Source organism: Peromyscus californicus, unplaced genomic scaffold (assembly GCF_007827085.1).
Source record: "Peromyscus californicus insignis strain IS unplaced genomic scaffold, ASM782708v3 Scaffold_4__1_contigs__length_199733344, whole genome shotgun sequence".
Taxonomy (NCBI): domain Eukaryota; kingdom Metazoa; phylum Chordata; class Mammalia; order Rodentia; family Cricetidae; genus Peromyscus; species Peromyscus californicus.
This window is the reverse complement of record NW_026294562.1, coordinates 81,574,118-81,602,030: the sequence shown is the minus strand read 5'-3', so window position 1 is coordinate 81,602,030 and position 27,913 is coordinate 81,574,118. Positions and strand designations below refer to the sequence as shown.

The window sequence follows — 27,913 nt, the reverse complement described above, 5'->3', positions numbered from 1 at the left end:
GATTCTAACACATTTCCCACCACCAGGGTGAAGCCACAGGGCAGCTGATATGATGCTGCCCTCCCCTCCTGGGTTCCTCAGAGCAGTGGCCTTTGTGTCTTCAGGAACCTCTCTTCCCTTCCACAGTGCAGCGTCAACGGGACTGTGTGTACCTTCCGGAACTTCACCAGTGCCACCCAGGCCGTGACTGAGTGGTATATCCTGCAGGCCACCAACATCTTCTCACAAGTGCCTCGAGAGGACCTGGTGGGCATGGGCTACGCCCCTGATCGCATAATCCTAGCCTGCCTGTTTGGGACAGAGCCCTGCAGCCATCGGTGAGAGCAACTCCTGTCCCCTGCTCTGACAGAGAGAACGAGTCAGGAGCCTGGCCTGCTAGGGTGCAGACCCACCCAGCTCTAGAGTAGCTGTCTGCAGCATACAGGCCGGTCTGTCTGAGACAGGCTCATGACACTGGCGGGAATCACTTTGGGAGACGTCAGCAAGGAAGGCAGATGTGGAAGGAAGATAAGGATGGACAAGGATGTGATGACTGTGGGTGAAGCCTGGGCTTGGCCTGATTCATGGGACGATCTCCCGTGGTGCACGAATACACAGAGCTGTCCTCCCTTGATAGAGGGGCCAGGCCTTTTATAATGTCCCCATCAGCCAGGCTTGGCTGTTGGCCACCCCAGGAACAGGGGCAGCCTTGGGTCATTACCCTGCAACTCCCAACAGCTGGGGGATGGTGCAACCACCTGATGACATGTGTGGGTGGGCACCTGGCATTGTCTGGCTTTTGCTTTCTTTTCTCTAAAACGGGACAATCATTTTACCCACCTCTTCCAGTTACGATGAAGGGTATATAGTCAGGTCCACACCAGCATGCAGAGCAAGGCTTATGAGGGCTCAAGGTCTTCCTCTTCCCTATAATGCCCCTTCCTGGAGGGTGACAGAATGACAGGGAGTGGCAGCGACCCAGAAAATCTGGGCTATCTTCCAGCTTGTCCACAGAATCCCATCTCCTTCACTTGGACATAGAGACTTATGCCCTTCTGGTCTGAGCTCTCACACTTAGGTTCTCAATTCTGCTGCTACACAGGGGCTCCTCTTCTAAATCTCACGCTTGGGCATGTGACATGCTTCCAGGTTCATCTTCCCGGCAACTGTAGCCTTGGCCCTGAACCTTCCCCAGGCTCAGTGAAGAACAGGCTGAGAGCTGCAGATCCTCTGTCCCCTCTGTGCACAGGTGTACTGGGCAGGCACTTTGCACATGGGATCAAGGAGTTGCCAATCAAACCAAATGTGATGGTACAAGCCTGTGGTCTTGGCCCTCAGGAGACAGGGACAGGAGGACCAAGAATTCCTTGGCTACACACACACACACACACACCATACAAGATAGCACCAATGTCCCATAATGCAAATCAGAAAAATGGCAGTCCTCATGGGTGTAATAACCACAAGATGGTACCCCATTGATAAGACAGGCCTGCCTTGAGGCAGGTTGGATTTCAACTAGTTATTCCTATTACTAAACCCACATTAGATAAGGAATTCAAAATCGGTCATGATGCAATGTTTACTGGACCTGTTATGGGCCAAACTTTATTCGGAGCACTTCTCATATACGAAATCCTAATTCACCCTGGCAACAAGCCCATGAAGGGTACTAATGTTCCCCACTTCCCCCAGAGAGATTAAGTCACACCGTCGGTGAGTGGCAGAGCCAGAGGCCTCTGTTAGGCATAGAAGATGGAGCTCAAACAGAGAAGCATGGTGGCGGATGCCTGTAGTCTCAGCAGAGAGACAGGTGGAGCAGGAGTTCAAGGCTGTGCTTTGTGAGACCCTGGGAATAGAGAGATGGGGTGGGGATGGGAGGACAGGGGGGGAAAGGGGAAGAATAGGAAAGAAGGAAAACAAAGGTGTCGTCATCCTCCCTACCCACTCCTTTCAAATCTCCTAAGCCAAGCCTATGAGCAAAAAGGGCCACCCAGCCACCTAGTCAGGAAACCATAGCCAACCTGCATCTGGGCTGTCCCTTACTCCCACAGCTATTGGCCACTAGCTCCCTGAGCAGAAACTGAGTGGGACTGTGCCCTTGCCTTCCACCATACTGGGCTCCTGGCACTCCTATCCCTTATCTCCTTACTCTCTGGATCTGTCCTCTGTCTTGGTCACATGAATGCTCCCTCAAAGGAAAGATTCAGTGTGAGGAGCATGCATCTCAGCTCCACCAAGCCATCAAGCTGCCTGGATTTGAACAGCAGCCAGCACTTCGTGTGTTCAGACACACACACACACACACACACACACACACACACACACACACACACACGACTTATCTTCTTTCTCTCTGTCTGTCTATCTCTCTCTCACACCAGTTCCTGTCCTTTTATTAATTCATATGCAATTATCAGTCAGACAACACTTGCCATAGTAATGTCTGTCCAAGTGGCTGTCTGTGAAAGCACCACGGTTATCTCGACCAAGATGACAAGTGTTTCCATTGACACTAGATAGTGTTCAGAACAGCCAGCTTAACCTTGTTTCTCTTAAGCTTGTGCTTGGGAGCAATATAAGACACCTTCCTTTTCTTAGCCCCACCTCTAGGTCTCAACACAAGATGAAGGGTGGACTCCTTTTGAATGCTATAGTCAAACAAAATGCAGTCGCCATCCACTCCTTATCCTGAATCCTGGCCTTAGCTTTCACTTTGGTGTCCCAGGGCTCAGCTCCATTGTCATCTTTCCTATAAGGGTCTGCCATGATCTAGCATGGCTTCAAGGACTGCCCTAACTGGGGAAGTGAGGGAATGAAGAAAGTACAGACACACAGACACAGAAGAGCTATTACTGTGTGGTCTGGGCTCTCTAATGGAGAAGCCGCAGCACTCTGGAAGCTCAGCATCATCAGTATGTACTGCTGAGCAGGGAGGTGGGATTATTACGTCAGATAGATGAGGAGGCCTGGTTTATGACATACAGCTGGATCGAGGAGACAGGATTAGCTGATCTTGGTAGGAGCAGTCTCTATTGGGGAGAAGTCTTCAGACCTGCTCTTCAGGGGAGAGAGCTATGGTGGGCATTTTCTGCATGCTGTCAATATTTGCATTTGGACCTGAGGAAGGCTTTCTGTCCTTCTGGACCTAACCCAGGGAAGGCTTTGCCACTCCCATGGGTCTGAGGCACTGGGGTCCTTAAGATGGCCATGCACATGTCAACAATACACATTGACTCAGGACTTCACTCACAATCTACAAAGGTCTTTACAAGAAATATCTGCATCTTGGCAGTGATTCTACCACAAATGGAGGATCAGAAAGTTACTTAGCTTCTCTATGCCTCTGTTTCCTTATCTAAAAAAGGGGGTCAGTGGAGTGACCTCATAGAGCTCCTGGGAGGATTGAATGAGTTGGCCTGTGTTAAGGAGCTTAGAACTGTGCCTGGTGCCCACATTTTTAAAAATCAGCTGATTGTGGAATTCTTTCCTATTTGTTGAAAAGTGGCAAAGACAGCAGAATGAGGAGATGGCTCAGAGGATAACGTCACTTCCTATGCAAGCGAGAGGACCTGAGTTTGAATCCCTGGAATTCATGTAAGAAGCTGGGTGTGGCTGCACATTCTTGTAGCCCCAGCACCAGGAACAGAGACAGGAAGCTCACTGGGGTTTGCTGGCTGACAGCCTGACTCCAGATTTAGTGAGACACTATACCAAGGGAATGAGGTAGAGAGTGGTAGAGAGTGATGGAGGAACACACCCAACATCTTCCTCTGGCCTCTCCTTGTGACCAAGAGTGCATACACACACATACACACACACAACACACACACATACACACATATACACCACACATATAAACCACATACACACACACATACACACACAACACACACACACACACACACACACACACACACACACACACACATATACACCACACATATAAACCACATGCACACACATATAAACCACACACACATATGCACACATATACAACACACACATATGCACATACACACATACACTATAGACACACAACACATATACACCACACATATAAACCACATACACACACACACATACACACACACACACACACACACACACACACACACACACACTGCCAAAACCAGCACATAGGACTCTCTTTGATCCCTTGGCCAGTGATCTCTTTCCTTAACATCCTGCCTCTCAACTGTAATCTGTCAAAACTAAGAAAATGTGATACAGGTCAGGGGCAGAGCACTCATCTAGCGGGTAAGGGTCCTGGGTCAGACCCCCAGCACCACAAATGCAAATGGCAAAGAATGCAAACTTGCATCTCAACATGCTTTGTTCTGATTTCATCCATTTTCCCACACGACATTTTCCTGTCAAGGACTCTGTCTAGGAGGGCAGGCAGCATTGAACATGGAGCCTCTTTGGTTAGGACCATTTCTCAGACTTCTTTGTTGGGGGTGACCTTGAATGCTTCAGAGGACTGTTTGGATGTCTCCTGGGAAGCCCTTGATGTGGGTGGACCTGTTCTGTTTGAGCTTAGCAGGGGTGATGGGCTCAGAGAAGCCAGCCTCAGAGGCCACCTGACACCTGAAAGGAATCACAGCTGAAGAGCACGGTGGCCAGGTTATAGCCCACATGACATCATCTTCCTCTCTTGGGTACTGCCTTCCCTTCCTCTGGAAGTGAGTCACATGATTTGATGGAGTAAGCAAGTGGTCACATGACGTGGGGGAGTGGGCAAGTAGACTCATGGATGCTAGGAATCTAAACTCAGGTTCCCATGCTTTGACAGTTAATACTTTCCCAACTGAGCCATCTTTCCTGCCTCTGCCCCCCTTCCCTTCCCTCTCCTCTTTTAGCTATATTGTCCAGTCTGGCCCTAAGTTCAAGTCTCCAGAGTACCTGGCACCACACGTGACCATGAGGTCCCTGTCTATCTCCCAGGCATTTCTGAAGACTTGCTTGCTGGCCTTTGCATTCATGGTCCCTATCCCAGAAAACATTTATAGAGGGAACCCTTGCTCTGGAGCTAGAGGTTACTAAATCTGTGCATAGTCTCTCTAGGTGACAGACATTACCAACAAATGAATAGTCGGCAGAGATGACGACCCAGAGTTCAGTCTGCAGAAGGCGACTGGCCTCACCCTGGCAGCCTCCTGCTCCTTTCTGGGCTGCATCTGTCCAAGACAGTCACTTGGGAACACTATGTCCTCACAGCCTGGGACGAGGCCTCTCCCTTCAGAGCAGGGCCTGGCCGCAGCCTGTTTGCTCTGCTCTCTGCCTGTGGTCTCAGCTCTGACCCACACAGTGTAGAGACCATGCGGTGCCTGCTCAGAGCGCCTGATGCTATGCCCCCATCAGGACACACCCTTCCCTTTCCTGCCTAGGCGACTCCACCACCTCTTCCTCAGCCTTTGAGTCTCCTCAGGCCCCAGCTTGGCCAACAACACCTTCCCTGACCCACCTCTACCCCCGGTTTATCTCTCCCAGTGTCCTTATCACATATTACAGTTTATTCAACAAATATTTACCAAGAGTCTGTGTGCCGCTGCATTGTGTTCCAGGCCCTGGAAACAGAGGCGTGGACAGTACCAGCCAAGGTACTTTGAATGTCACAGTATGCCAGGCATCTCTCCCTCAGCTCAGTCCTGGAAGGTAGTAGCTGCTGCTCTTGTCCCTGGGACATATGAATAGATGGAGAAAATGAAGCTCAGTGACATTAAGGGACACCGTCAAGCTCACTGGGCTAGGAAAGGACAAAGCCAGAAGTCGGTTCAAGGCAGACTACTCTGAGCCAGTGACCTCTGGGCTATCATCCTACAGATACAAGGTCATGACTCTCCTTAGACCTAGGGCCCACTGCAGAAGCAGCAGATAGATAAGCGACTAAATCAAGGTGATTTCCCAGTCTTGTGCTGGATCGAATGTAATGAAGTGGAAATGTGTGTGTGTGTGTGTGTGTGTGTGTGTGTGTGTGTGTGTGTGTGTGTGTGTGTGTGTGGTGGGGGGTCCATTCCTAACACCTTGTCATAGTCAGCTAAGTTCTATCACTTTGCGAGGGGGGCGGGGGAGACTTGGGAGTCTCGGAGGAGATGAAACTGAAGGAAATAAAGCAGCTGTTGGGCTGGTTAGATAATGTTCTAGACGCCGCAGGGAACAGCGCGTGTGCAGAGGGCTGTGTTTGCAAACATCTGGAGTATTGCTGAAGTGTAGTGGATGAGGGGGAAGGGGCTAAGGTAAGGGAGTCTGTGAACAGCATGGAGCCCCTGGAGGGATCTGAGAGGATGTGCCTTGCCTCATCACAGACAGGGACAGTGGTCCTGATGCCGCACGGCAAGACTGAGGGAGCAAAGGTGGCCGCAGGACTTCTGCGGGGGTTCTAGCATGAGATGACTGTTAGGGAACAAGGGGGCCGGCCAGGAGTCCTGGGGAGCTTGGACCAGAGAACGAGCCTTAGATAGAACTGGACAAGCTGGGACAGCCCCATCCTGCTTTCCTGGCTGCTCCAGCCCAGTGCCCACCTCTAGAAATGTTTGTAGGGCCAAGGAAAGCCAATTATTACTCATCCTCCTTGTACAGTTTCGGAAAACCAAAGCCCAGAGGTTGAGCAGGACAAGCCCCATCTGATGGTGGCGGAGAAAGCCAGGAGCAGAGCCTAGGTAGGATTTCTGTTTCTGTGCTGGGCCATCTCCTTCTGTTCGGAGCCCAGAGACGGAGACAGGAGACTGAACACAGGACTTCCTTATGAGAACATGGGAGAATAACACTTGGTTATCCTGAGGATCAAGGGAGATGATGTATACTGAAATAGGTAGGGCTGGCTGTGGAGATTTGGAACATCAGTTGATATTTAAATTTCACACATTTGGAGGACTTACCCTGCTCCTTCTTGGTTTCGATAAAATAAAAGAACAGAATAGATACACGGGTATTTGCTTGGGGATTCCTTTTGGTTTTATTTTGAAGAATACTTTTAAACCATTTACTTATTCATTCATTCATTCACTCATTCATTCACTCATTCATTCATTCATTCATTCATGGGAGTCACATGCCACAGCCCACATTTGAAGGTCAGAGAACAACTTGTGGGAACCAGTTCTCCCTCCCCACAGTGTGGCTCCTGGGGATTGGACTCCGGAGGTCAGGCTTGTCAGCAAGTACACTTACTGGATGAGCTGTCCTACCGACTTCTGAGGAATACTTTCAGCGTTACTTCTGATGGCCACGAGCACATCCACATCACAGAGCAGAGGTGGAGGAACAGTTCAACCCTGTGCTAGGATTGCAGGCATGCACCACTCTACCGAGCTTGTGATTTGCTTTTTAATCAAATAATCCTTTTTTTTAAAAAAAAGGATAAGATTGTGTATACATACATGCTGTGTATACTTATGTGTATCCACATGTACTGACCATACTCTGCTTCTACTACACACAGTGACCAAATCAAGGCATCGCCACCTTCCAAAATACTTACCCTTCCTTCACAGGGAAACCTCACTTTTAGATTTTGTTATTAGACTGGTTTTTCTTTTTCTTTTTTGAGGGGGGTGCGGGTTCAAGACAGGGTTTCTCTCTGTAGTTTTGGTGCCTGTCCTGGATCTCGCACTGTAGACCGGGCTGGCCTCGACCTCACAGAGATCCGCCTGGCTCTGCCTCCCGAGTGCTGGGATTAAAGGCGTGCGCCACCGCCGCCGCCGCCACCACCACCCGGCTTAGACTGTTTTTTTTCTATTTGTTTGTTTTTCAAAACAAGGCCTCACTTCCTCAAGTGGTTGGACAACAAGCATGGGCCACCACACCAGCCCTCTTTTCTAGCTTTATGAAAATATGTAAGACCTTGTCATGAGCTGCCATCACCCTGCTGTGCCATACCACAGCAGACCTCCCTCTTGCGAAGGGATGATTTTGCTATTACTCATCCCACTTTGCACTTCCCGGCCGCTGGGGACTCGGTACCCACTCTCGCTCTGCGCCCATCCCCAGCCTTTAGCAAAAAAAAAAAAAAAAAAAAAAAAAAAAAAAAAAAAACCTGCTACTCCTCCTTCTCCCGCCTTTGAAATCCACTTTTCAGCTTGCACACACGAGGTGAGTGTGTAGAGTTTGATCTCACACACTGTGAATTTTGAGTTTCTGTTCGTCTATAGGTGATTTCCTTTTCTCTTGCACAAGTTATTTACAGAAGGAACTGGGTTACCGACCATTAAGATTGATCCCCACTGACTGCATTTTTGATGACTTGCATTTGATTGATCCCCACTGACTGCATTTTTGATGACTGCCCATGCTGTTGTTTAACGAATCCTCCAGACTGCAGTTCTCGCTAACCGTAGAGTCTCTGTCCTGTGTGATCTCATTTTTGGACAAGGTTACCCATCTTTGATTATTACCTGGATCAAACTGAAACTTTTCATCTGATTTTGTTATTGTGTGTGTGTGTGTGTGTGTGTGTGTGTGTGTGTGTGCGCGCGCGCGCGCGCACATGTGTGCATGGCTGCCGTGGTGTATCTGTGGGGTCAGAGGACGACTCCTGACACTTGGTTCTCTTTCCACTCTGGGTCCTGGGAATTAATCTCAGGTTGTCAGGCTTGTGTGGTGTGGCTTTTCTTATCAGCCCAAGAGACACAGTCAAAAGAGATTAACAGGGCTTATTAACCAATTACAATTAAACCACCCATTAAAATGACTTGGGTTTTGATTTAAATAAACAAATTGTAAAAACAAATATTTGTGAGACAAATGGAAACGGGAACTGCGTATTTAATCAATAGCATTGAGAGATTTTGCTGATTGTTTTGAACATGGCAACAGCATCGTTTTGGGAGCTCTTACCTTTAGAGAGATACAAGAAGCCATCACAAAGCCAGGCAGAGTGGCACACACCTAGAACCCCAGCACTGGAGAGGCAGAGGCGAGGACCCCCATCCCCAGGCCAGCCTGGGCCGCACCGTGAAACAGTCTCAAAGTCAAAAGCAGAAGGGGTCAGGACAAGGCCACATCCTTTTGAAGGTGTAGTGACTGAAGCAAGCGTCTGAGAACACTTCTTCACAAGCCACAAAGGCGAAACCAGCCCCAGCCAGGAAAGACTCCCTCCCTTCCCCCTCAGAGCCTCCCAGGAGTCCCCCTGCTGGCTTCCACAGGGGGCAGACTGGAAGGGAAGAGCTAGACTTAGCCTCTCCCTCTGCCTCCCTCTCTGAAGTGTTTGAAAGGCGGGCAGCAGCGGTCCACTCCCCTCTTCCGCAGAGCATAACAGCTCTCTTGGGGGAGCCCTCTGCCCAGGGGAAGCTTCCAGCCCTCCAACCTATCCTGTTTATTTCAGGAACTTCACACCTATCTTCTACCCTGATTATGGCAACTGCTACATCTTCAACTGGGGCATGACAGAGAAGGCACTTCCTTCTGCCAACCCTGGGACTGAATTCGGTGAGTTTTTGTTTGCAAGGAGACACCAAGAGACGCTGCCTCTCTGTAATGTTTGAAAGGTGACAGTGGCCCACTCCCTTCTTCGACAGACCAGAATAGTGCCCGGGGGGCAGGGGGTCTGCCCAGGGTAAGGGTTAGGGTTAGGGGTTAGGATTAGGGTTAGTTTTAGGGGTTAGGTTAGGGTTACGGTTATATTAGCGTTAGGGTTATGATTAGGGTAAGGTTAGGGTTAGGTGATGTCTAGTTAAGGTTAGGGCTAGGGTTATGGTTAGGTTAAAGCTGGAGTTAGGTTAAGGTTAATGTTAGTGTTAGGATGAGGCTGGGGTCTAGGCTCGTATTCCCATTTTGTTGTTGAATACCATGATGTTTCAGAAACCACAGAGCTCATGGCTGTAGTAGGTTTTCAAGTCCTCAGTTTCTTCTTTAAGAGTACAGTACATGGTAGCTTAGAATAGCCCACAACAATATTCAGCTCCTGAGTCACTGCATCTTTGTGTTAAGAAGTCACCTCATCTGATCAGGAAATCAGGCCTGTTCATCATGATTGCGGCATGCTGAGACGTTTCTACACATTTGGTCCAAGGTGCTGACAGGACAGAGGAGCCCAACAGCAGGAAAGAGCAAAGAGTGGAGGGGCAGAGGAACATGGCTGATGGCGGATCCCCATTCCACTGCCCTGTCCTCTAAAGGAAGGCTGGTGGACGCTGCCTGTTGTGGGATACACCTGTAAATCCAACCCTGGGCTGAAGTGGTCACGAGTTTAAGATCAGCCTCAGCTCCAAAGTGAGATCTTGGAGAGGCTTTGACAAACCCGAACACCCACGTTTGGGGGTGTGGCACACAGTCTCAGGCTGTGACACTGCTAACCATCAAAAGGCAAGATGGCCTTCCTTGACCATCAGAGTTACTGGCCGAGAGGAGGCCACGGAGCTGACTACCTTAACCCAGCCCTTGTTAATGAAAACAGTCAACAGACTGCTGGACTACTCGCTTGAGAGACACACAATTACAATAAGTAGCCAATGAGCCTGGTTAGAACCCAGAAAACGCACTTCCTCCCAGTGTGACCTTAGAGAGGTCCCTTTATTCCTTTGTGCATCAGTTTGCTTACCTGTAAAATGGGGATAATTATAGTACCTCATGAGATTTTTGTGAGCATCCAATCGGATATTTTGTAGTAAAGCACCTTTTAGCCAGGCAATATGTCATAAACCTGTGATCTCAGCAATCAAGAGGCTGAGATGGGAAGATCACCAGTTTGAGGCCAGCCTGGGCTACTTAGCCAGATCCTATCTTAAATGAGCACCTCACTAGCACATAATATGTAGCAAATGCTAAGTGAGTGATGGCTCTGGCTATCTCAGACAGGGATGGTCACCCCAGTGCCCCAAGCTCAGGGCTGGGAGCAAGCTTTTGCCTCCGAACCAGGCAGCCCAGCTGGGAAGAACTCTGACAGTGAGAACAGGAGTGAGGCGGGTCTTGGGAAGGAACGTTCCAGAGCTAGGAGAGGGCACACAGATGACTTTGAACAAACAGGAAAGCTGCTAGAGGAAGTGATACTGACTGCAGCCTGGAGAAAGAGTGGAATGTTCCAGAAGAAAGGAGAGGGCGGGAACGGCATTCCAGAGCGAGGGAAAAGCGTCTTCAGAGGCGTAACAGGAAAGGACTGAATGGGGAGGATGAGGTCACGTGCTGTGTGGGATGGAATGGGCTGAGCACCGTGGGCGGGCAGGGCGTGCTGTGTAGATGAGAGCCCAGGAGGAGATTATGGGCCCCTTGGCTGAATGAGGCTTGAACACTTGGGTGGCGGGTCTCCCTTCCGTCTGGGGGATGTCCAAGCTCAACCGCCCTCGCTATCTTTCCCTCATAGGTCTCAAGTTGACCCTGGACATCGGCCAGGAGGACTACGTCCCCTTCCTTGCGTCCACAGCAGGGGCCAGGCTGATGCTGCATGAGCAGAGGACGTACCCCTTCATCAGAGAAGAGGGCATCTACGCTATGGCGGGAACCGAGACGTCCATCGGGGTGCTGGTGGTACAGCCGGGGGCCCCCAGGCAGCCTGAGTGGAGAGGGCTGAGGGCATGTCCTCCCACATCCTGAAAGTAGCATTCACGACCCCGGCACACCTTTGCCTCAGGGCCAACCTCAGTCTTTGGCAATGCCCTAGACACGCTGAGTCCTCTGGCGCCCCCTCTGGCACCTTCTGGGACCTGCAACTCCCCATCCCTTTGCAGTATCCCTATGGCTCCGCGGGAAACACATACAGAAGAGGCTACCAGGGGTCTCCATGAGCCACCTCTCTCCACAGGACAAGCTGCAGCGCAAGGGGGAGCCCTACAGTCCTTGCACCATGAATGGTTCCGATGTCGCCATTCAGAACCTCTACAGTGACTACAACACCACGTACTCCATCCAGGTGGGAAGGCTCCACAGATTTGGTGACCGTGGGGGGTCCTGTCCCCTTTACCTCAGCTCTTTGCGAGGGCTGGGCTGGCTTTGCCAAATCTTTTATTTCTTATTTACTTACTTATCTGAGATAGGGCTACTCTATGTAGCCCAGGCTGGCCTGAAATTCACAATCCCCCTTCCTCAGCCTTTTCAGTAGTGGGATTACAGGCATGCAGCGCCAGGCAGACCTGGCTGGATCTTTGTCAGTAGCACAGGGGACCATGGTGCTGCAAAAGACCAGAGTTCTGGGTTCTCACCCAAGGTTGACCACACCTCCTGCCAGTGGGAATCTTGGTGGTCCCTCTGGGAGAAGTCCGATGCATTGGTCTAAAGGAGAGTGGGCAGAGAAGGAGGGAGTGGGCAGAGGCATGAGGAGCGGGCATGAGTTGGAGGTAGGAGGCCATAGTAGTCAACACTTAGGACATGCACAGGAGGGAAGGAGCGGACATAATTGCTTACCATGCGCCTGACACTGAGCTGAGTCCTCCAACCTTGGAAGGCAGGTATGACGAGTATCCTGTTTCTCCATGAGTAAACTGAGGCTCACAAGTTAATCACTTGCTTCAGGACATATAGCTGGTCTGTGAGTGGACTGGAACCAGGTCAAAATGACCTAAACATCATGGACACTGGGGCCTTGAAAGTGTCCTCACTACACCTAGTTCTCAGGGCTGGGGACTCTTGTGGCTCCTCTACTCCACCTCCCCTCAGCTCTGATTCATTAAAGATCACCCCTCTGCCTCCCTTGGGGATCCCACCTCTTCCCCCATAAGAAAGCAGATCTGAGCCAGCTTGCCTGCAGTCTTTCTGGGTCTCTGTGTGCACAGAGCTCAGGAGGGTGCTGGCACTTCACTGGAGGAGCTGTTACTAGTTTATTTGAGGCAGGCCACGCTATGCCCATGCCATCTACAGGACCCAGCTTTGGGTGGAGAGACGGGGGCTGCTGGGATCTGGCCTGAGTCCCTGTGCAGGGCCCAACCAAGAAGCTGCCGTGGGGTCCAATGTGCAAGAACAGCTGTGGCCTGACTGCAGGGCCTGCAGCTGCAGCTCTTCCTGATCACCACAGGTTCTTAGCCAGAAGACCACACCTCAGAGTGGTCTAGTCCCCTGGCAGCAACTTCTCTGGGGTCCCTCTTTCTGGTACTGGAGTGGGACCATCCCACCATGCCTGAGATCTGTTCTGCACCCCCAGGCCTGTCTTCACTCCTGTTTCCAAGACCACATGGTCCATAACTGCAGCTGCGGCCACTACTTGTACCCACTACCTGCTGGGGAGAAATACTGCAACAACAGAGACTTCCCAGACTGGGGTGAGTGCAGCACAATCCCCTCGCTAAGGGGGCCCCTCCCCAGCCCCCTTTCCAAAAGAACCTTCCTTCCCCCCATCTTGATTCTGTGAAGTACATGCTTGAGACACACAGGTGTGGGGATGAACTATCCCTCCAGGCATGTGTGTGCTGTGTACATCCCTGCACACGCATGAGCCAGGGAACAGGGCTGCTGGAGAGTGTGCAGCATGTATATATTCACCTTCAGGTGCACATAGGAAAGGTATGGCTGTGTCTTCATGCACAGAACACCACGTCACTGCAGTACCTGTGTGTGCCCATGAGCAGGCACCTTGCTTCCAGTGTCTGCGTGTGTGTGTGTGTGTGTGTGTGTGTGTGTGTGTGTGTGTGTGTGTGTACACACAAAGCCATGAATCCATCCTCGGCATGTGCATCCATGCATGAAGGGAACTGGGCTGGAGGGGGACACTGAAGAAGCTGCTCTTGTGATGGTGACTTTCGGGGTTCACATAAAGCCAGCATCACAGGACAAACCCTCAATGGGTTCCTTCACAGATGGAGCCTGGGACTGAGGGCGCTGGGGGACTGGAGTCAGTCCAGGGATGTGGGTCCCACAATCAATATACAAATGAGGAAAGCATACATTTATTTATCTGTTCATTATTGATTGCTCATCCTTCTGTACACGACCCCAGAAGCCATCTTCTGGGTAAGGATGAGGAGGGACAAAGGAGAAGACACTCTGACCTGCTGAGCTGCATCTTGAATGTTTAGGGGCAGGAAGGAACCCATGTGAGGTGTGGGGCAATGATCTTAGTGACAGGGGGCTTGGCCTGAGTCCCCCTTAGGTGACATAGGAGGAGAGCAGAGGCTCCCTGGGGGGGGGGGGGGTTAGGGCCCCGGAAGCAGCCCTCCTGGCTCCTGACTGCCTCTCTCTCTCTCCCATGAAGCCTACTGCTACCTAAGCCTACAGATGAGTGTGGCCCAGAGAGAGACATGCCTCAGCATGTGCAAGGAGTCCTGCAAGTGAGTGTGGCACAGGGGACTGCCGGCGCTGGCGAGGTGGGCGCAGAGCGATCGGGCACAGCAACAGGGCTGGCTTCTCTATTCCAGTGACACCCAGTACAAGATGACCATCTCCATGGCTGACTGGCCTTCCGAGGCCTCTGAGGTGAGAAGGCAGAAGACCAAGATCCTCTTCTCCTCTCTCTTTGGGTTGAGAACAAGCCTGGGACTTTAGAGTCTTTTCTCGCTTTCCCCCTCCATCTTTCTTTCCCTCTCCCCTCCATCCATTTCTACATCCCTTCCTCCTTCTGTCTCCCCTTCTTTCCACTCCACCCACACTCTCCCAGGCACTAGGCCAGGGACAGCAGAGTCTTCCCTCTACCGAGTCCACAGCCCAGTCAGTGAGAGACATATACACAGAGAGATCATTTCGAAGTCACGCCTGGGAAGGATAGAAACAACGGGAGTGGACAGCAAGAGAAAGCGCTTGGACGGCAGGTCAGGGAAGGTCTCTCTACAGAGGTGCGGAGGTGCGAGAGAGCCACGGCCAGAGGCAGAGCTGGCCCAGAAGGGCAGGAAGGATTCTGAGCAGAAAGAACAGCAAGTGTCATGGCCAGAGACGGGAATGAGGCTGAGACAATTCCCGCCTGGGGACAGGGCATCTAGAGAGCTGAGCTCCTCCTCTGATGATAGCCAGGCATCTGTGAGTTCCTCTGCTCTCAACTCAAGGCTCAGACTTCTGGAAGGTTTGGGGCTGCTGTGTGTGTGTGTGTGTGTGTGTGTGTGTGTGTGTGTGTGTGTGTGTGTGTGTCCCTTTCTTTCAGCTGCCTTCTTGGGTTCTAGGATTGGATCTTCCATGTCCTGTCTCAGGAGCGGGACCAGAGTGCAAACATCACCGTGAGCAGGTGAGGATGGAATGTGGCCAGGGCCAGCAAAGGCAGAAAAGGGAGGAACCAGCGCCCGGGGCAGGGTTTGCATGTGGAACAGCATCCCAAATTCCTTTTGCTGTTAAAATCCAGTGCAAGGCTAGAGGAGGAAGAGGGAAGAAAGGCAGCTGAGGGCCAGTGTCTAACGGAAGGGCCGGTTTTCCACATGTCAGCACCTCTCCATCACCACATCCTCCATTCTTAAAAAAAAAAAAAATTATCCTGTGTGTGGTGTGTATGTGTGTAGGACACACATGCCATAGTGTGCATGTGAAGGTCAGAAGACAACTGTGTGGAGTCGTTTCTCTCCTTCCACCCTTACGTGGGTTCCTGAGATTGACTCAGGCCATCAGGCTTGTGTGGCAAGCAATTTACATGCTGAGTTGTCTTGCTAACTCCCATCCTTCTGTGTTTCCTCATCTATCCACCCACCCACCTTCCCTCCATCCATGTCTCCGTCCATTCAACACAAACACTCTGAGTGCAGGAAAGGAGCTGAGATGCAAGAAGGGCTTCCAGCCAGGAGTGTCTTGCATGAGCCCCCCTATCCTTTAGGAACAGGGAGAAGCCTCAGTGTGCCTGAGAGACAGGGAGGTCTGTGAACAGGTGATATTTGAGAAGTAGGAGCCGCTCCCAGTCAAGAAGAGGCCAAGATACCCAGGGACGCAGTGGCGGGGGGTTGGGGGGCACAGTTTGGGAAAGACCTGGAGAAATGAGACAGCCCAGTCTTTCCAGAGATCCCCAATGAAATGGGGAACCACTCCTCTGTCACCCTCTCAGTCCCTGATCACCCTGCTTGAGGCAGCCATACTTTTTGGATATGTGGCATATGGCCTGGGCTACCCTAGGCCCAGAGAGGAGCTTCAGAGTGACTTTTGGGACCCTCTCAGGCCAGAAGACCCTTTAGGAAAATGGCAGACATGGGGATGAAAAAGAAGTCCACAGGACAGGTGCTGGCACAGATGTCCTTTGTGGCTCTGAGGCCCAGAACAAGTGGGAGGGAGCAGTACTTCCAGGTCTGGTTTGGGTCTTCCCACTCCAGACAGCAACTCAGGCTGGAGGTGGGCAGGGTGCCTTGAAGTGCCCTTCCCATGGGACACATGTGTGCACCCATCCTGGGAGGGAGCACAGGCCATGGTCCCAGCCTGCCTTGCTGCCTCCTGTAGGAAGGGTGTTGTCAAGCTCAACATCTACTTCCAAGAGTTCAACTACCGCACCATTGAGGAATCGCCAGCCAACAATGTGAGTGTGTGGGTGCCTGTCTCACGGATCCCCGAGTCCCTAGGTGGGTATTAGGGCCCCTAAACCTGGACAGACCTGAGCCTTCATTTCCCTGTTTCCTACAGATTGTGTGGCTGCTCTCTAACCTAGGGGGCCAGTTTGGCTTCTGGATGGGGGGCTCAGTGCTGTGCCTCATTGAGTTTGGGGGAGATCATTATCGACTTCATTTGGATCACCATCATCAAGCTGGTGGTCTTCTGCAAAGGCCTGCGCAGGAAGCGGCCACGGGCACCGTACACTGGCCCGCCACCCACCGTGGCTGAGCTGGTGGAGGCCCACACCAACTTTGGCTTCCAGCCTGACACAACCAGCCACAGTCCCCATGCTGAGGTCTACCCTGACCAGCAGACTCTGCCTATTCCGGGAACCCCACCCCCTAACTACGACTCCCTGAGGCTGCAGCCGCTGGACACCATGGAGTCGGACAGCGAAGTTGAGGCCATTTAGGCCCCACCCGCCCAGCAGCTGGTGAACTTGAAACTGAAAAGTCACAACCATTGCCAGTGCCTCGTTTTATTAGGCCTCATCCAAAGAGCCAGGAACACAAGTGCCCATGCCAGAGCCCATGTCCCTCTAGATCAGCCCATGGTAACTGGTCAGCCCCAGGCTGAGGGCTCCAGATGATCGAGATGCTGGTACCAGTATACTGGAGTTGTAAGCTTGCCTGCCTTCTGCCCACACTTCCCACAGTCTTTGCTCTGTGTTGCCTTTTGACCTAGTAGACAGGTTCCAGACAGCCCTGGAGTCCCTCTCCTGGGGGTAGGCCACTTCCTCCATGTGTGTCACCACCTCTGTCCTCCAGATCAGTGACCCTGCCCTAGTCGGCACTGGTCGTCCTGTTAAAAGACCAGGCTGGGGTGAGGGGGGTGGGAGGGTGCTACAGATCATGGGGAGGGATCATCGGGTAGTAAGGCTTGTCAGGGGAGCACATGCTTTGTTTAGAAAATAAAGACAGAAAACACGGAGTGGAGATTTGTCCTTTATCCCAGTAGGTAGCTGGGGTGTCCTGGAGTGTGTCTGGGGTGTGGAAAGGGCAAGCATGCTGCCTTGGGAGCCAAGAGCTTTTAGGCAGGACAGGGGCAGCTCTAGCTTGGGAATCGTGCACTTCCTTCCAAGTTGTCCCCAAAGCATCTGTCGGAGGGCCTCTGCAGTGCCACCCAGTCTATTTCTTTAGGGTGCACAGACTCAAACCAGTCATGGGGATGGAGGGCAGATGCCTGCAATCCAGGCACTTGGAAGGCTAAGGCAGGGAGATCTGAGTTCAAGACCAGCTTGGACTACATAGTGAGACTATCTCAAGAAACCAAACCAAACAAACACACAAAACAAATAAATGCTCTCAAGCATCCCAAGTAATTCAGTCTCTGCTTCTGGGGGCCTCTGGAGGTCTCTCTTAATACCCACTCCAGGCTGATACTCACTGGTCCCTGACTGAGTCATATCCCTATCTCTCAGCCAATCAGCATGGTCAATGAGCTGGATAAACTGCTCAGCTTGGAAGACCCAATTCTATGTGCCCAGACCTTAAGCCACCATAGCACCCAGCAGATCATAGTCTGAGGCGGGTGGGGGCCTGGTGCCTAGGGGTGCCAGATAAAACTCAGGCCACTTAGTTAAACCAATTTTGGGGAGCCCACAAATAAGTTTTGTAGTGTAATTACACCCATACAATAGTTGGGATGTATTATATGAATAAGTCATTTGTTTCTTTTGCATTCAAACTTAGGTGAATGGCCTGGATCCTTTGCTGTTAAATACGGCAACTCTGATGACTCCTCAGAGGAGGTGCAAGGCAAGGTGCTGCTGGCTGGTGCAGGTGGCTGAACCTGGCAGAGCCCCGTTGCCACCTGCCAAGTCCCAGTGAGGAAGGAGCTCTGGCTACAGAGCCTGGTGGGTGGAGATCAGGGGGGCTCCTTGGCCTGCCATCAAGGCCCACTGCCACACCTGTGGAGGAAGGCAGTGCCCACCTGGGTCAAGCTAAAGGCTGTATGGGGGACACTGGGTCTCCTGGTTCAGGGCCCAGCTAGGTGCAGACTGGAGTCACTTGGTGGTAACCTCAGCTTTATTGTGTCAAGGCCCCGACACACTCACCATCACCATTTATTGTCATCACTAAGCAACGACTATGGTACATCAAGTACTTACCACCATGTGCCAGACCCCAGGCTGAGCACGCTACCATTTTAATAGTAGTATTGTGTGTGTGGTGTGTGTGCACATACGTGTGGTGTGTACACATGTGCATGCCAGTGCACATCCATAGGAAAGCCCAGAGTCAAGGTCAGGTCTCTCCCTTGATTGCACTCACCTTAGCTTTTTGAGATAGAGCATCTCACTAAACCTGGCGCTCACAGACCGGCGAGGCTGGCCAGCCAATGAGTCCCAGGGATCTCCAACCTTGTTTCCTGTCTCCAACCTAGTGACAGCTATAGTTACAGACCCAGGCCACCATGCCTGGGGTTTTGTTGTTGTCTTGTTTTGTTTTGATGTGGGTGCTGGGGATCTGAACTCAAGTTCTCATGCTCATGTGGCAAACACTTTACTGAATGAAGCATCTCCCTGGCCCTCATGCTGAGTACTATATAACTCTCATTTCACTCCACCCTTATAACCTGGGAGCAGTAAATATGCCAGCTTATTTATTTATTTATTTGTTTGTTTGTTTATTTATTTATTTATTTATTTTTGGTTTTTCGAGACAGGGTTTCTCTGTGTAGCTTTGCGCCTTTCCTGGAACTCACTTGGTAGCCCAGGCTGGCCTCGAACTCACAGAGATCCGCCTGGCTCTGCCTCCCGAGTGCTGGGATTAAAGGTTATTATTTATTTATTTATTTATTTATTTATTTATTTATTTATTTATTTTTGTTTATTTTGAGTCAGGGTCTCACTATGTAGCCTTGGCTGGCCTAGAACTCCCTATGTGAACTATAGGGAAATCTGCCTTTCTCCGCCTCCTGAGTGTTGGGACTAATGGCCTGAGCCACCACACTTGCTCATAATATCCCATTTAGCAGGAAAGTAAATTAAGGCTGGAGGTGCAAAGACACTCATAATCACTATTCTAGGAAGTAACTGCCATGCTTGAAAAGCTCCTCTGAAATTCATATTGAAAATTAATGTGCCTGTCATCTGCTGAGTTGGGAATGTAGCTCTGTGGTAGAGCTTGCCCAACACACAGGAGGCCCACTCCCAGTACCAAAGCAAAGGAACAAAAGACCCAGCAAGTACTCTGTTGACGGCATCTGGAGCTGTCACAATTGGGTGGTAACTGGGGTTGAAGTTATCAGAGTGTGCACTGCTGGTTTTTATTTTTTATTTGCATTTGTGTGTGTACACGAGCGTGTCACACCGAGTACAGCATGGAACTCTCGTGGAGGTCAGAGGCTAACTCGCGACAGTCAGTCCTCTCCTTCCACCATATGGTGTGCAGCACACATCTCTGCCTCCTGAGCCACCTCGAGGAGCTGCATCAGTGCCTTCATAAGGGACAGAAAGCTGAGCCTCACCACAGGCTGCTTCTGTCAAGTCATGACATCTGAATGCTGACCCCTCGGTCTCAGATTTACCAACCTTCAGAACCTTGAGCTAAATAAACCTGCTTATTAGGATTGGGGGTGGGGTGTTTATTTCATGTGTATGAGTGTTTCGGCTGTGTATAAGTCTGTGTGCCATGCATATGTAGTACCCTTAGAGGCCAGAAGGCATCGGATCCCTCTGGAACTACAGATATGGACGGTTGTGAGTGGCCATATTGTGCTAGGGATCAAACCCAGGTCATCTGGAAGAGCATTCAGTGCTTTTAAATGCTGAGCCATCTCTCCGGCCCTTGTTTTTTTGAGACAGTGTCTCATACAGGCCAGGCTGTGACTGGGGATGGAAGATACCAACCAGCTATCCTGGGAGAATCTGTGGAGGGAGGGAAGCCACTGACTCCAGAAGAGGTTCTGCTTAGACACTTTGCAGCCATCTGCAGATGTGCAAGCCAGGAACCAGGAATCCTCACTCTCAGGGGAAGGTAGGGTCAGGCTCCAGGATGATGGCTTCAGTGGCCCCATCATTAAGGTAGCTCTGACCCGGCTGCCCAGCCACCCTGTGCCTGGTCTAGAAGAATATTGTTCTATTCTTCCAGAGCCTTTTTAGCACTGGGAACGGGTTGGTCACACTCAAATCACCCAAGACAGTGTAGGATTTCCACTTCATCTCCAAAAGGAAGCTAGGTTAAGAAGCTGGAGACTATGATGAACAATGAACATGAACTTGCCATGTCATCGCTCCCACTATATCGCAATGGCTCTTCAGGTGGTCTGAGTAAGAGCTGGGAACCATCACGGGGCCCTAGGATCTGGCACAAAGAGGGAGTGACTTTCCAAAGATCACACAGCTGGGAGGCTGTAAAGTCTTGAATCCAGCCCCAGGCCATCCTTCTAAGGCCTAAGGCTTCTCATGGGCTCCAGTCACCACAAGTGTGCGATACCAGCAGTACCTGTGACCTTCCACACTTCCAGACTTGACTCCTGCCAGGAACAGTCCGTGACCGACCCATGAGAAAGCAAAGTATTTTTCTTAGGGCAAGGTCACAGCTGATACTGTTGTCCACGCCAGCCAAACTAGTTCCCAAGGTATAAGGAGAGTCTCAGTGAGGTGCTAGCCCTGGTGGCCTCATGGGTGTGGTGCACCACTCCACAGGGTGGCACAAGCAGGCTGACCTGCTGGGATTAAGTGTCCCCACACTGTGTGCCTCCCAGGCCACATGCCTCACAGAGCATGTGTCACCTGGGTCATGCACCTCCCACATGGTGCCCGAAGAAGGCAGCCTGGCATTGGGTTAAGAATGTAGATACTATGGTCACCAGGCTTACTCTAAACTCTAGCTTGCCACAGGCAGTTGATTGGCCTGGGAAGTCCCCAAACCTCTCTAGACTGCAGATACCAGCCTATGCCTCCCAAGACTGTGGTGGGACTCTCTGAGAGACCCCAGCAACAAGTAAAGCTTCACACTTGGGATCTTGGCTGAGCTTAATTCTGACAAGCAGCCCTCTCAGAGGCACTATTCTTCGGCACTCCCACTTTCTTGCCAAGAGACAGCTTATTTTAGCCGGGTGTGGTTGTGTATGCCCCTAACCCCAGCACTTGGGAGGCCGAGGCAGGAAAATGGTGAGTCTGAGGCTAGCACTGGCTACCGAGTGAAAAAGAAAGTCAGACCTGGTAGTGCAGGCCAGCTCCTTGAGAGGCTGAGGAAAGACAGTCACAAGTTCAAGGCTTGTCTGGGTTACAAAGCAAGTTTGGATTAGCCTGGACAACTTTGTAAGACATCACTTCAAACCAAAATAATAAGGGCTAGGACTTAGCTCAGTGAAAGTGTTTGCCTATTATTTATGAGGCGGTGATTAGATCCTCAGTGACACTAACTAATAAATAACCAACTTTGTTCAGGGTAGCCATCTGCTCATCCTGGAGGATAAATCCTGGTTGCTCGAACCAGTGTTTCCCTATCTGATGTGCCCTTCTGGGAATCCCTGAAGGTAGTTTTGGTTGTCCCAGTGAGAGCCACGGCCTGGTAGCTAGTGGACAGAAGCCAGGCTGGTGTAAAGAACAGTTTCCCAGCAAAGCTATTTGACTCAAAACGCTGCAAGGCCTAAGCTTGAGAAATCCTGAAGCGGGCCCTGTTCCCTACTTTCCCAGCACCCCTTGCAGCTGGGGCCATACTTTGTGACCAAGAAATGGCCAATATGGCCTAGAAGTCAGCAGGGGCTGGTGGAGCACTGTTGATCGCCTGGTAGAAGGGAGAGCCATGTCTCTCCAACCCATCCCACGGTCTCCCCCTGAACACAGGTGTAATAGTCACACTGCCAGGATCACCTACCATGAGCACTGGCAAAGTCCCTACTCTATCCAGGCCCTACGTCAGCTGCTGGAGCCCTCACCCTCTGACTTCTCATTGTGGAAAAATTAATTCCTGTTGACTCAAGTCATTTAGGCAATGTTATTTTCTGTTACATATAAGTCAAACAGCCTTGACAAGTACAGATGCAATAGACCAAAAAGATAAAAAAAGGGGGGGGGTGAAATTTGCATCATCCTGTAAAATAAAAAATAAATAAATAAATAAAAGGCTGGAGAGATGGCTCAGTCATTAATAGCACTGGCTGTTCTTCCAGAGGACCTGGGTTCAATTCCCAGTACCCACGTGGTAGCTCACAACCGCCTGTAACTCCATTTCCAGAGGATCTGACACCTTCACACCAATGCACATAAAATCAAAGTTAAATAAAGTCAAAAAACAAAAAACAAAAAAACGGAGAAGTGAAGCCCACATTCCCACCACAGTCTGTAAGATCCTATCTGATTGGCCCGCTCCCCTCTAACCTGAATGCCTGCTGTCCTCCTCTCCAGCCACCCTGGCTGAACGCGGCCTCTGCACTTGCTCCTTGCTTCTTTCTGTTGGGAAGCCCCCTCTCCCAGGCGCAGACCTTCAGCCCTGCTGCTGGCTGCCCACCTCCTCCCTCCTCCTCCCACCTCCTCCTCCCACCTCACCTCCTCCCACCTCCCCCAACCTCCCCCCACCTCCTCCCACCTCCTTCCACCTCCTCCCTCCTCCCCCCACCTCCTCCCACCTCCTTCCACCTCCTCCCACCTGCTCCCACCTCCTCCCACCTCCTCCCACCTCCTCCCTCCTCCTCTCACCCTCCTCCCTCCTCCCCCCACCTCCTCCCTCCTCCTCCCACCTCCTCCCTCCTCCCCCCACCTCCTCCCTCCTCCTCCCACCTCCTCCCTCCTCCTCCCTCCTCCCCCCACCTCCTCCTACTTCCTCCCTCCTCCTCTCACCTCCTCCCACCTCCCCCCTCCTCCTCCCCCACCTCCTCCCACCTGGCAGCCTCTTCTAGCACTTGTGCCTCTGCCTTCCTGTCCACCTGCTCCCACCGCTCCCACCTGCTCCCACCTCCTCCCTCCTCCCCCCACCTCCTCCCACCTCCTCTCTCCTCCTCCCACCTGGCAGCCTCTTCTAGCACTTGTGCCTCTGCCTTCCTGTCCACCTGCTCCCACCTGCTCCCACCTGCTCCCACCTCCTCCCACCTCCTCCCTCCTCCTCCCACCTCCTCCCACCTCCTCTCTCCTCCTCCCACCTGGCAGCCTCTTCTAGCACTTGTACCTCTGCCTTTCTGTCCACCTGCTCACCATTTCTTCCTCCTTCGCTCCCTCTGCACTGGGGAAGGCCAGCTCCTTCACAGCCCTACCTACCCCAGTGTCCCCGGGCCCTGCTCAGAATGCAAGCGCTCAGACATCACCAGAGAAGAAGGAGACAGCCTTTGTCCCACCGCAGTGTTTATTAAAGCCACTTTTAAGATCAAGTTATTTTGTAAAATCACCTGAAAAATCCTCTCTGATAAATAATACATTACTTCTCATTTACGGCCTTTTCCTTGTAGAGACTGCATCTCACACTAGCCCAGGATGACCTCAAACTCACAGCAATCCTCCTGCCTCTGCCTTCCAAGGACTGCAGACATGCACCACCATGCCTGGCTTCTAAGAAAGGAAAGCATCTTCCACACACACTGCCCCATCACTGGCAGATGCCGAGAATGAACCCATTCTGAGAGTCACTGAGGCAGATGCCGGCCATAACTGTCCGGGACCCTCTTCTCAGAATTGGTCAGTAATTTATACCACGCATGGTGGCCACTGTGGCGGCAAGGCGGCGTGGCAGGCCTTTGCTGACCTGTCTGTATTCCTCAGGCTTGGCCTTTAAGAGTGTCACGATGTTCTGGAGGGTACGGGATGGCTGCAGACCCAGTGCATCCATCACGTTGATCAGATAGTCTGTGGGGGAAGAAGAGGCAGACTCAGTGGTGCAGTACATAGGCCCCCAAGGCCTCCCAAATACTGGGTGCTCCCCTGCTTCTCCCACAGTGGGCCTTCCCTGGGAACTATACAACCTGCACCCTGGAATTCTAATTTAATCAAGAACCAGCCAGCATTGCCAGCTTCCACTCCTCTACCCATCTAACACCAGTGTAAAAGGCAGTTGCTCCCCTCATCCCACCCCCGAGGTGCTCTCCAGCATGTGGAGAAGCAAGGGGTTGGGGAACATGGGCTTGCTGAACAACCAAAGCCTCCCTCTGGGAACCTAACACAAGGCTGGTATCAGGGGTGGTGGCCTGGTATCACGCAGACCACACTTCCCAGCTCACTCCTGAGAACTAGTTAATGCAGATCTACTAGCCCAAACCCAGATCAAATTGAAGATGATGGTGAAGATCGACCTCTAGCTGGGCATGGTGGGACATCTTTACCACTCAAAGGCAGAGGTAGGTGGAGCTCTGTGAGTTCGAGAACAGCCTGCCTACATAGTGAGTTCTAGCCCAGCCAGGGCTATGCAGTGAGACCCTGTCTCAAGAGAGAGACACAGACTTCTAGGGGTCAGTCATTCTTGATGGGAATGTCATTCTGTATGCTGTGAATGTGTGTTGCTCTGATTTGGTTGATAAGTAAGACGCTGATTGGCCAGTAGTCAGGCAGGAAGTATAGTATAGGCGGGATAAGCAGAGAATAATTCTGGAAAGAGGAAGGCTGAGTCAGGGGAGACACCAGCCCACCATCCAGGGAACAGCATGTAATGGCACACAGGTAAAGTCACGGAACACGTGGAAACATACAGATTAACAGAAATGGGCTGAGTTTAAGTGTAAGAGCTAGTCAGTGGTAAGCCTGAGATAACGGCTGAACGGTTTTAATTAATATAAGCCTCTGTGTGTTTACTTGGGTGTGAGCAGCTGTGGACCGGGAGGGCCACAGAAAAACTCTCGGCTACACATTCTAAAAAGCAGCCCTGGATTCTAACCACCTGACAGCCTGGGCAGCACTGTCAGAACGGAAAACACCCAGCTGCAGCCAGGAGTGCCATCCTTTACCAACCCTGCCCACGAAGTCAGTACCCACCAGGCAGTGGGGATGGAGGTGAGATGGGACAGAGGCCTTAAAGTATCTGTTGTGTTGGAGGGACACACATAGACACATCATGCCTCCTTCCTCCTCTTTCTGCTCAGAAGGCCTGGAGGGGGCAGCACCACCCAAGCCACCCCTGATCCTCTTGACTCTCAGATTGCTACCTGGGTTCACCTCTTCTCTGTCCAGACCTGAACTGCAGGGGAGGGCAGGCTCTTCCTTGGGTCTTCTTTGCCAGGCTCAGCTCAATGGTAAAACCAGCAGGCCCTGGTCTGCCACGACATTGTGTCTGGCCAGCAGTGTTTTATGTTGTATGAATGCTTAATTTGAATGTCTCCCGTTCCTTGCCACAGGCCTCGGTGCTCAGCATCCTTCCCAGTCCTTAACCTCACTTCCTTACGCTCAACGGGCAAAGAAACACTAATCCCTGCTACATGTTATCCCTAGCACTACAGCCGGCACACAGTAGGTGTTCAAGCAGTGTTGATAAGCAGGGAGGGAAGAAGAAGGATAACATGGACCACTGAACTCTAGGGCAATCCCAGCATCTGATGGGACCACCACCACCCCCTTCCAGGTGGCTCCTCCATGCTCTCCTCTGTACCAGTTGGGCATACCCAAGGGCATCTGAATTTCCTTATCCATATCTGAATATTTGTGCCTAGGAAATCACTAAAGGCAGGTGGTGCCTCTAGGAAGAGCCAAAGGCAGACTGAAATGGGCAGAGTGAGGGAGTCAGGGCAGCTGGATTGTAGGCTGGCCCCATCACTGACCCGAGGGCTGAACCTTGCTTCTAATTCTTCATCAACAAAACAAACCCAAGTGGGGCCTGGCTTAGCCCTAGTCACCCAGGTCACAGCTGGGACGGTCCCTGGAGCTGACTGTTAAGACTCCTCCACCCTCTCTCCAGACCACTTAAAACCCCAGGAGAAGGGAGTGGGGAAGCCATGCCCTCTGACCTGGGGCAGCATAGCATTCTGATGGGAACCATGGAGGAGCCAGCATGTAGCCTTGTCATACAACATCACCTTCCTGCAGGATTGCATCACACAATGGATGCACGCTTGCTTCAGTGCCTGACATGCCTGGTATGCAGTAAGTGCTCCATAAATGTTAGGTCAGTAATTACTATGTCAGTGAATAGAAGACCAGGCAGGGCCAGGCTGCCTTGCTCACTCCAATGCATCTCACCAAAGCCCCCATAATAGTTGTCGACATCCATGGCCTTCCAGAATCCCTTCTACCCAGCTTCACAATCAACTCCAGAACTGCAGTTAGGAGGAGCTTTGGGGTAACATTCCTGGAGGTCAAGAGGGAAGTCAAACTTGCCACTGCTTCTCTCTTCCTGTCCAACCTATGGACACTTACCAATGTCTGTAGCCAGCTGCTTGGTGGAGTGCGGGGTCACCTCGGGGATCTGGAGGATCGCATCACAATAGGTCTGCATGGTGGCTCTGGCAATGGAGCCTAGCCAGCTGTCAGCCATATTGTCCAACTCAGGCAGTTCATCCCCTAAAGCGGAAAGAAGGTCATAGAGAAATATAAAATCTGCTCAGAAAAAGTCACCTCTTAGTGTCCTGGCTCCCAGTAAGTGCTACATGCCCTAATGTGCCAGGGAGCTAATGGGCTCAGTGGGAAACAGAACAAGGGACCTATGGGTCCACGGACACTGACAGGGACAGGAGAGCTCTGAAAAGGAGTCATTCTGATGCGCTACCCAAATCCCGGAAACCAAATCAAGCCATGGAGGCCAGGACTTGTGCAGGTAGAGGAGGACCCCAAGAGATAAGATCCTCCAAGCAAAGATAGAGGTGGGCACTGAAACACAAAGAAGCAATGCTCAAGACAGGGGCCATGCTGGAACTAAGACTGAGCCTCAAAACAACTCCACCTCTGGGGACCTGAGGGCCCCAGCCTCTCTAAGACCACCTACCACCTATACAGAGAGTAACAGGAGCCCTGGTTTAATGGAGCTGCGTGGGAGCCACAGTCACATAGAATGTATGGAAAAGGGAAGTAGAAGACAAAGGCCAAAGCTGAAAGCTCAGGAGACAGCTGCCTGTGTGACGAGAAGGCTAAAGCCAGGCACTGTATGAGAACAGAGGACAAGGGGCAGTTTCTCGGGAATAAAACAAGTCCCGATGTACCAAGCTCCTGCTGGGTCTGGGCAGCTCTGGCTGCCCCTCAGTACACTCCAGGCAGGAAGGAAGAGGCTCGCAAGCACAGCAAAGCCAGCCTTGCAGCACAGGCCATTCAGAGATTTGAGCACTTGTTGCTCTTACAAAGAATCTACATGCATGTGGTATACAGACATACACACAGGCAAAACACCTATGTACACAAAATAAAATTTTTTTAAAAAAGTACCCAGGAGGGCTGGAGACAGAGCTCAGGCAGTACAGTGACTCGAATGTACCAGACCCTGGGTGTGAGCATGGTGGTACATGCCTGTAATCCCAGCACTTGGGAGGTAAAGGCAGGAGGCAGGAGGATTGAGAGCTCAAGGTCATCAGTGGCTTTGTAGAGTTTGAGGCCTGCCTGGGCTACACAATGCCCACCCAGTCTCAAATACATAAGCAAACAAATGAGTAAATAAATATCATCCATGAA

General features: G+C 51.5%; 2 protein-coding genes across 6 annotated transcripts in view; one reads left to right on the top strand and one right to left on the bottom strand.

Moving 5' to 3' along the window:
• The window catches only part of Scnn1b (sodium channel epithelial 1 subunit beta), a 62,871-nt gene extending 43,858 nt beyond the window's left edge, over window positions 1–19,013 (top strand). Inside the window, 11 exon segments of the mRNA XM_052761306.1 lie at window positions 127–317; window positions 9,305–9,408; window positions 11,279–11,442; window positions 11,717–11,824; window positions 13,049–13,166; window positions 14,096–14,171; window positions 14,259–14,316; window positions 14,994–15,055; window positions 16,243–16,318; window positions 16,423–16,500; window positions 16,502–19,013. Coding sequence (XP_052617266.1) covers window positions 127–317; window positions 9,305–9,408; window positions 11,279–11,442; window positions 11,717–11,824; window positions 13,049–13,166; window positions 14,096–14,171; window positions 14,259–14,316; window positions 14,994–15,055; window positions 16,243–16,318; window positions 16,423–16,500; window positions 16,502–16,804 — 1,338 coding nt within the window. The 3' untranslated portion in view covers window positions 16,805–19,013.
• Cog7 (component of oligomeric golgi complex 7) overlaps window positions 1–27,913 on the bottom strand; it is a 109,931-nt gene that overhangs the window by 17,923 nt on the left and 64,095 nt on the right. Inside the window, exons 16-19 of one of the 5 annotated variants that reach the window (XM_052761300.1) lie at window positions 26,672–26,815; window positions 24,078–24,178; window positions 5,514–5,659; window positions 1,556–1,828 (exon numbers count right to left, since the gene is read on the bottom strand). In XM_052761300.1, coding sequence (XP_052617260.1) covers window positions 1,618–1,828; window positions 5,514–5,659; window positions 24,078–24,178; window positions 26,672–26,815 — 602 coding nt within the window. In that variant the 3' untranslated portion in view covers window positions 1,556–1,617. Of the gene's footprint in view, window positions 1–1,555; window positions 1,829–5,513; window positions 5,660–22,511; window positions 22,593–23,660; window positions 24,179–26,671; window positions 26,816–27,913 lie in introns of those variants that run through there. The other 4 variants (XM_052761304.1, XM_052761303.1, XM_052761305.1 and 1 more) reach the window with 4 other exon arrangements.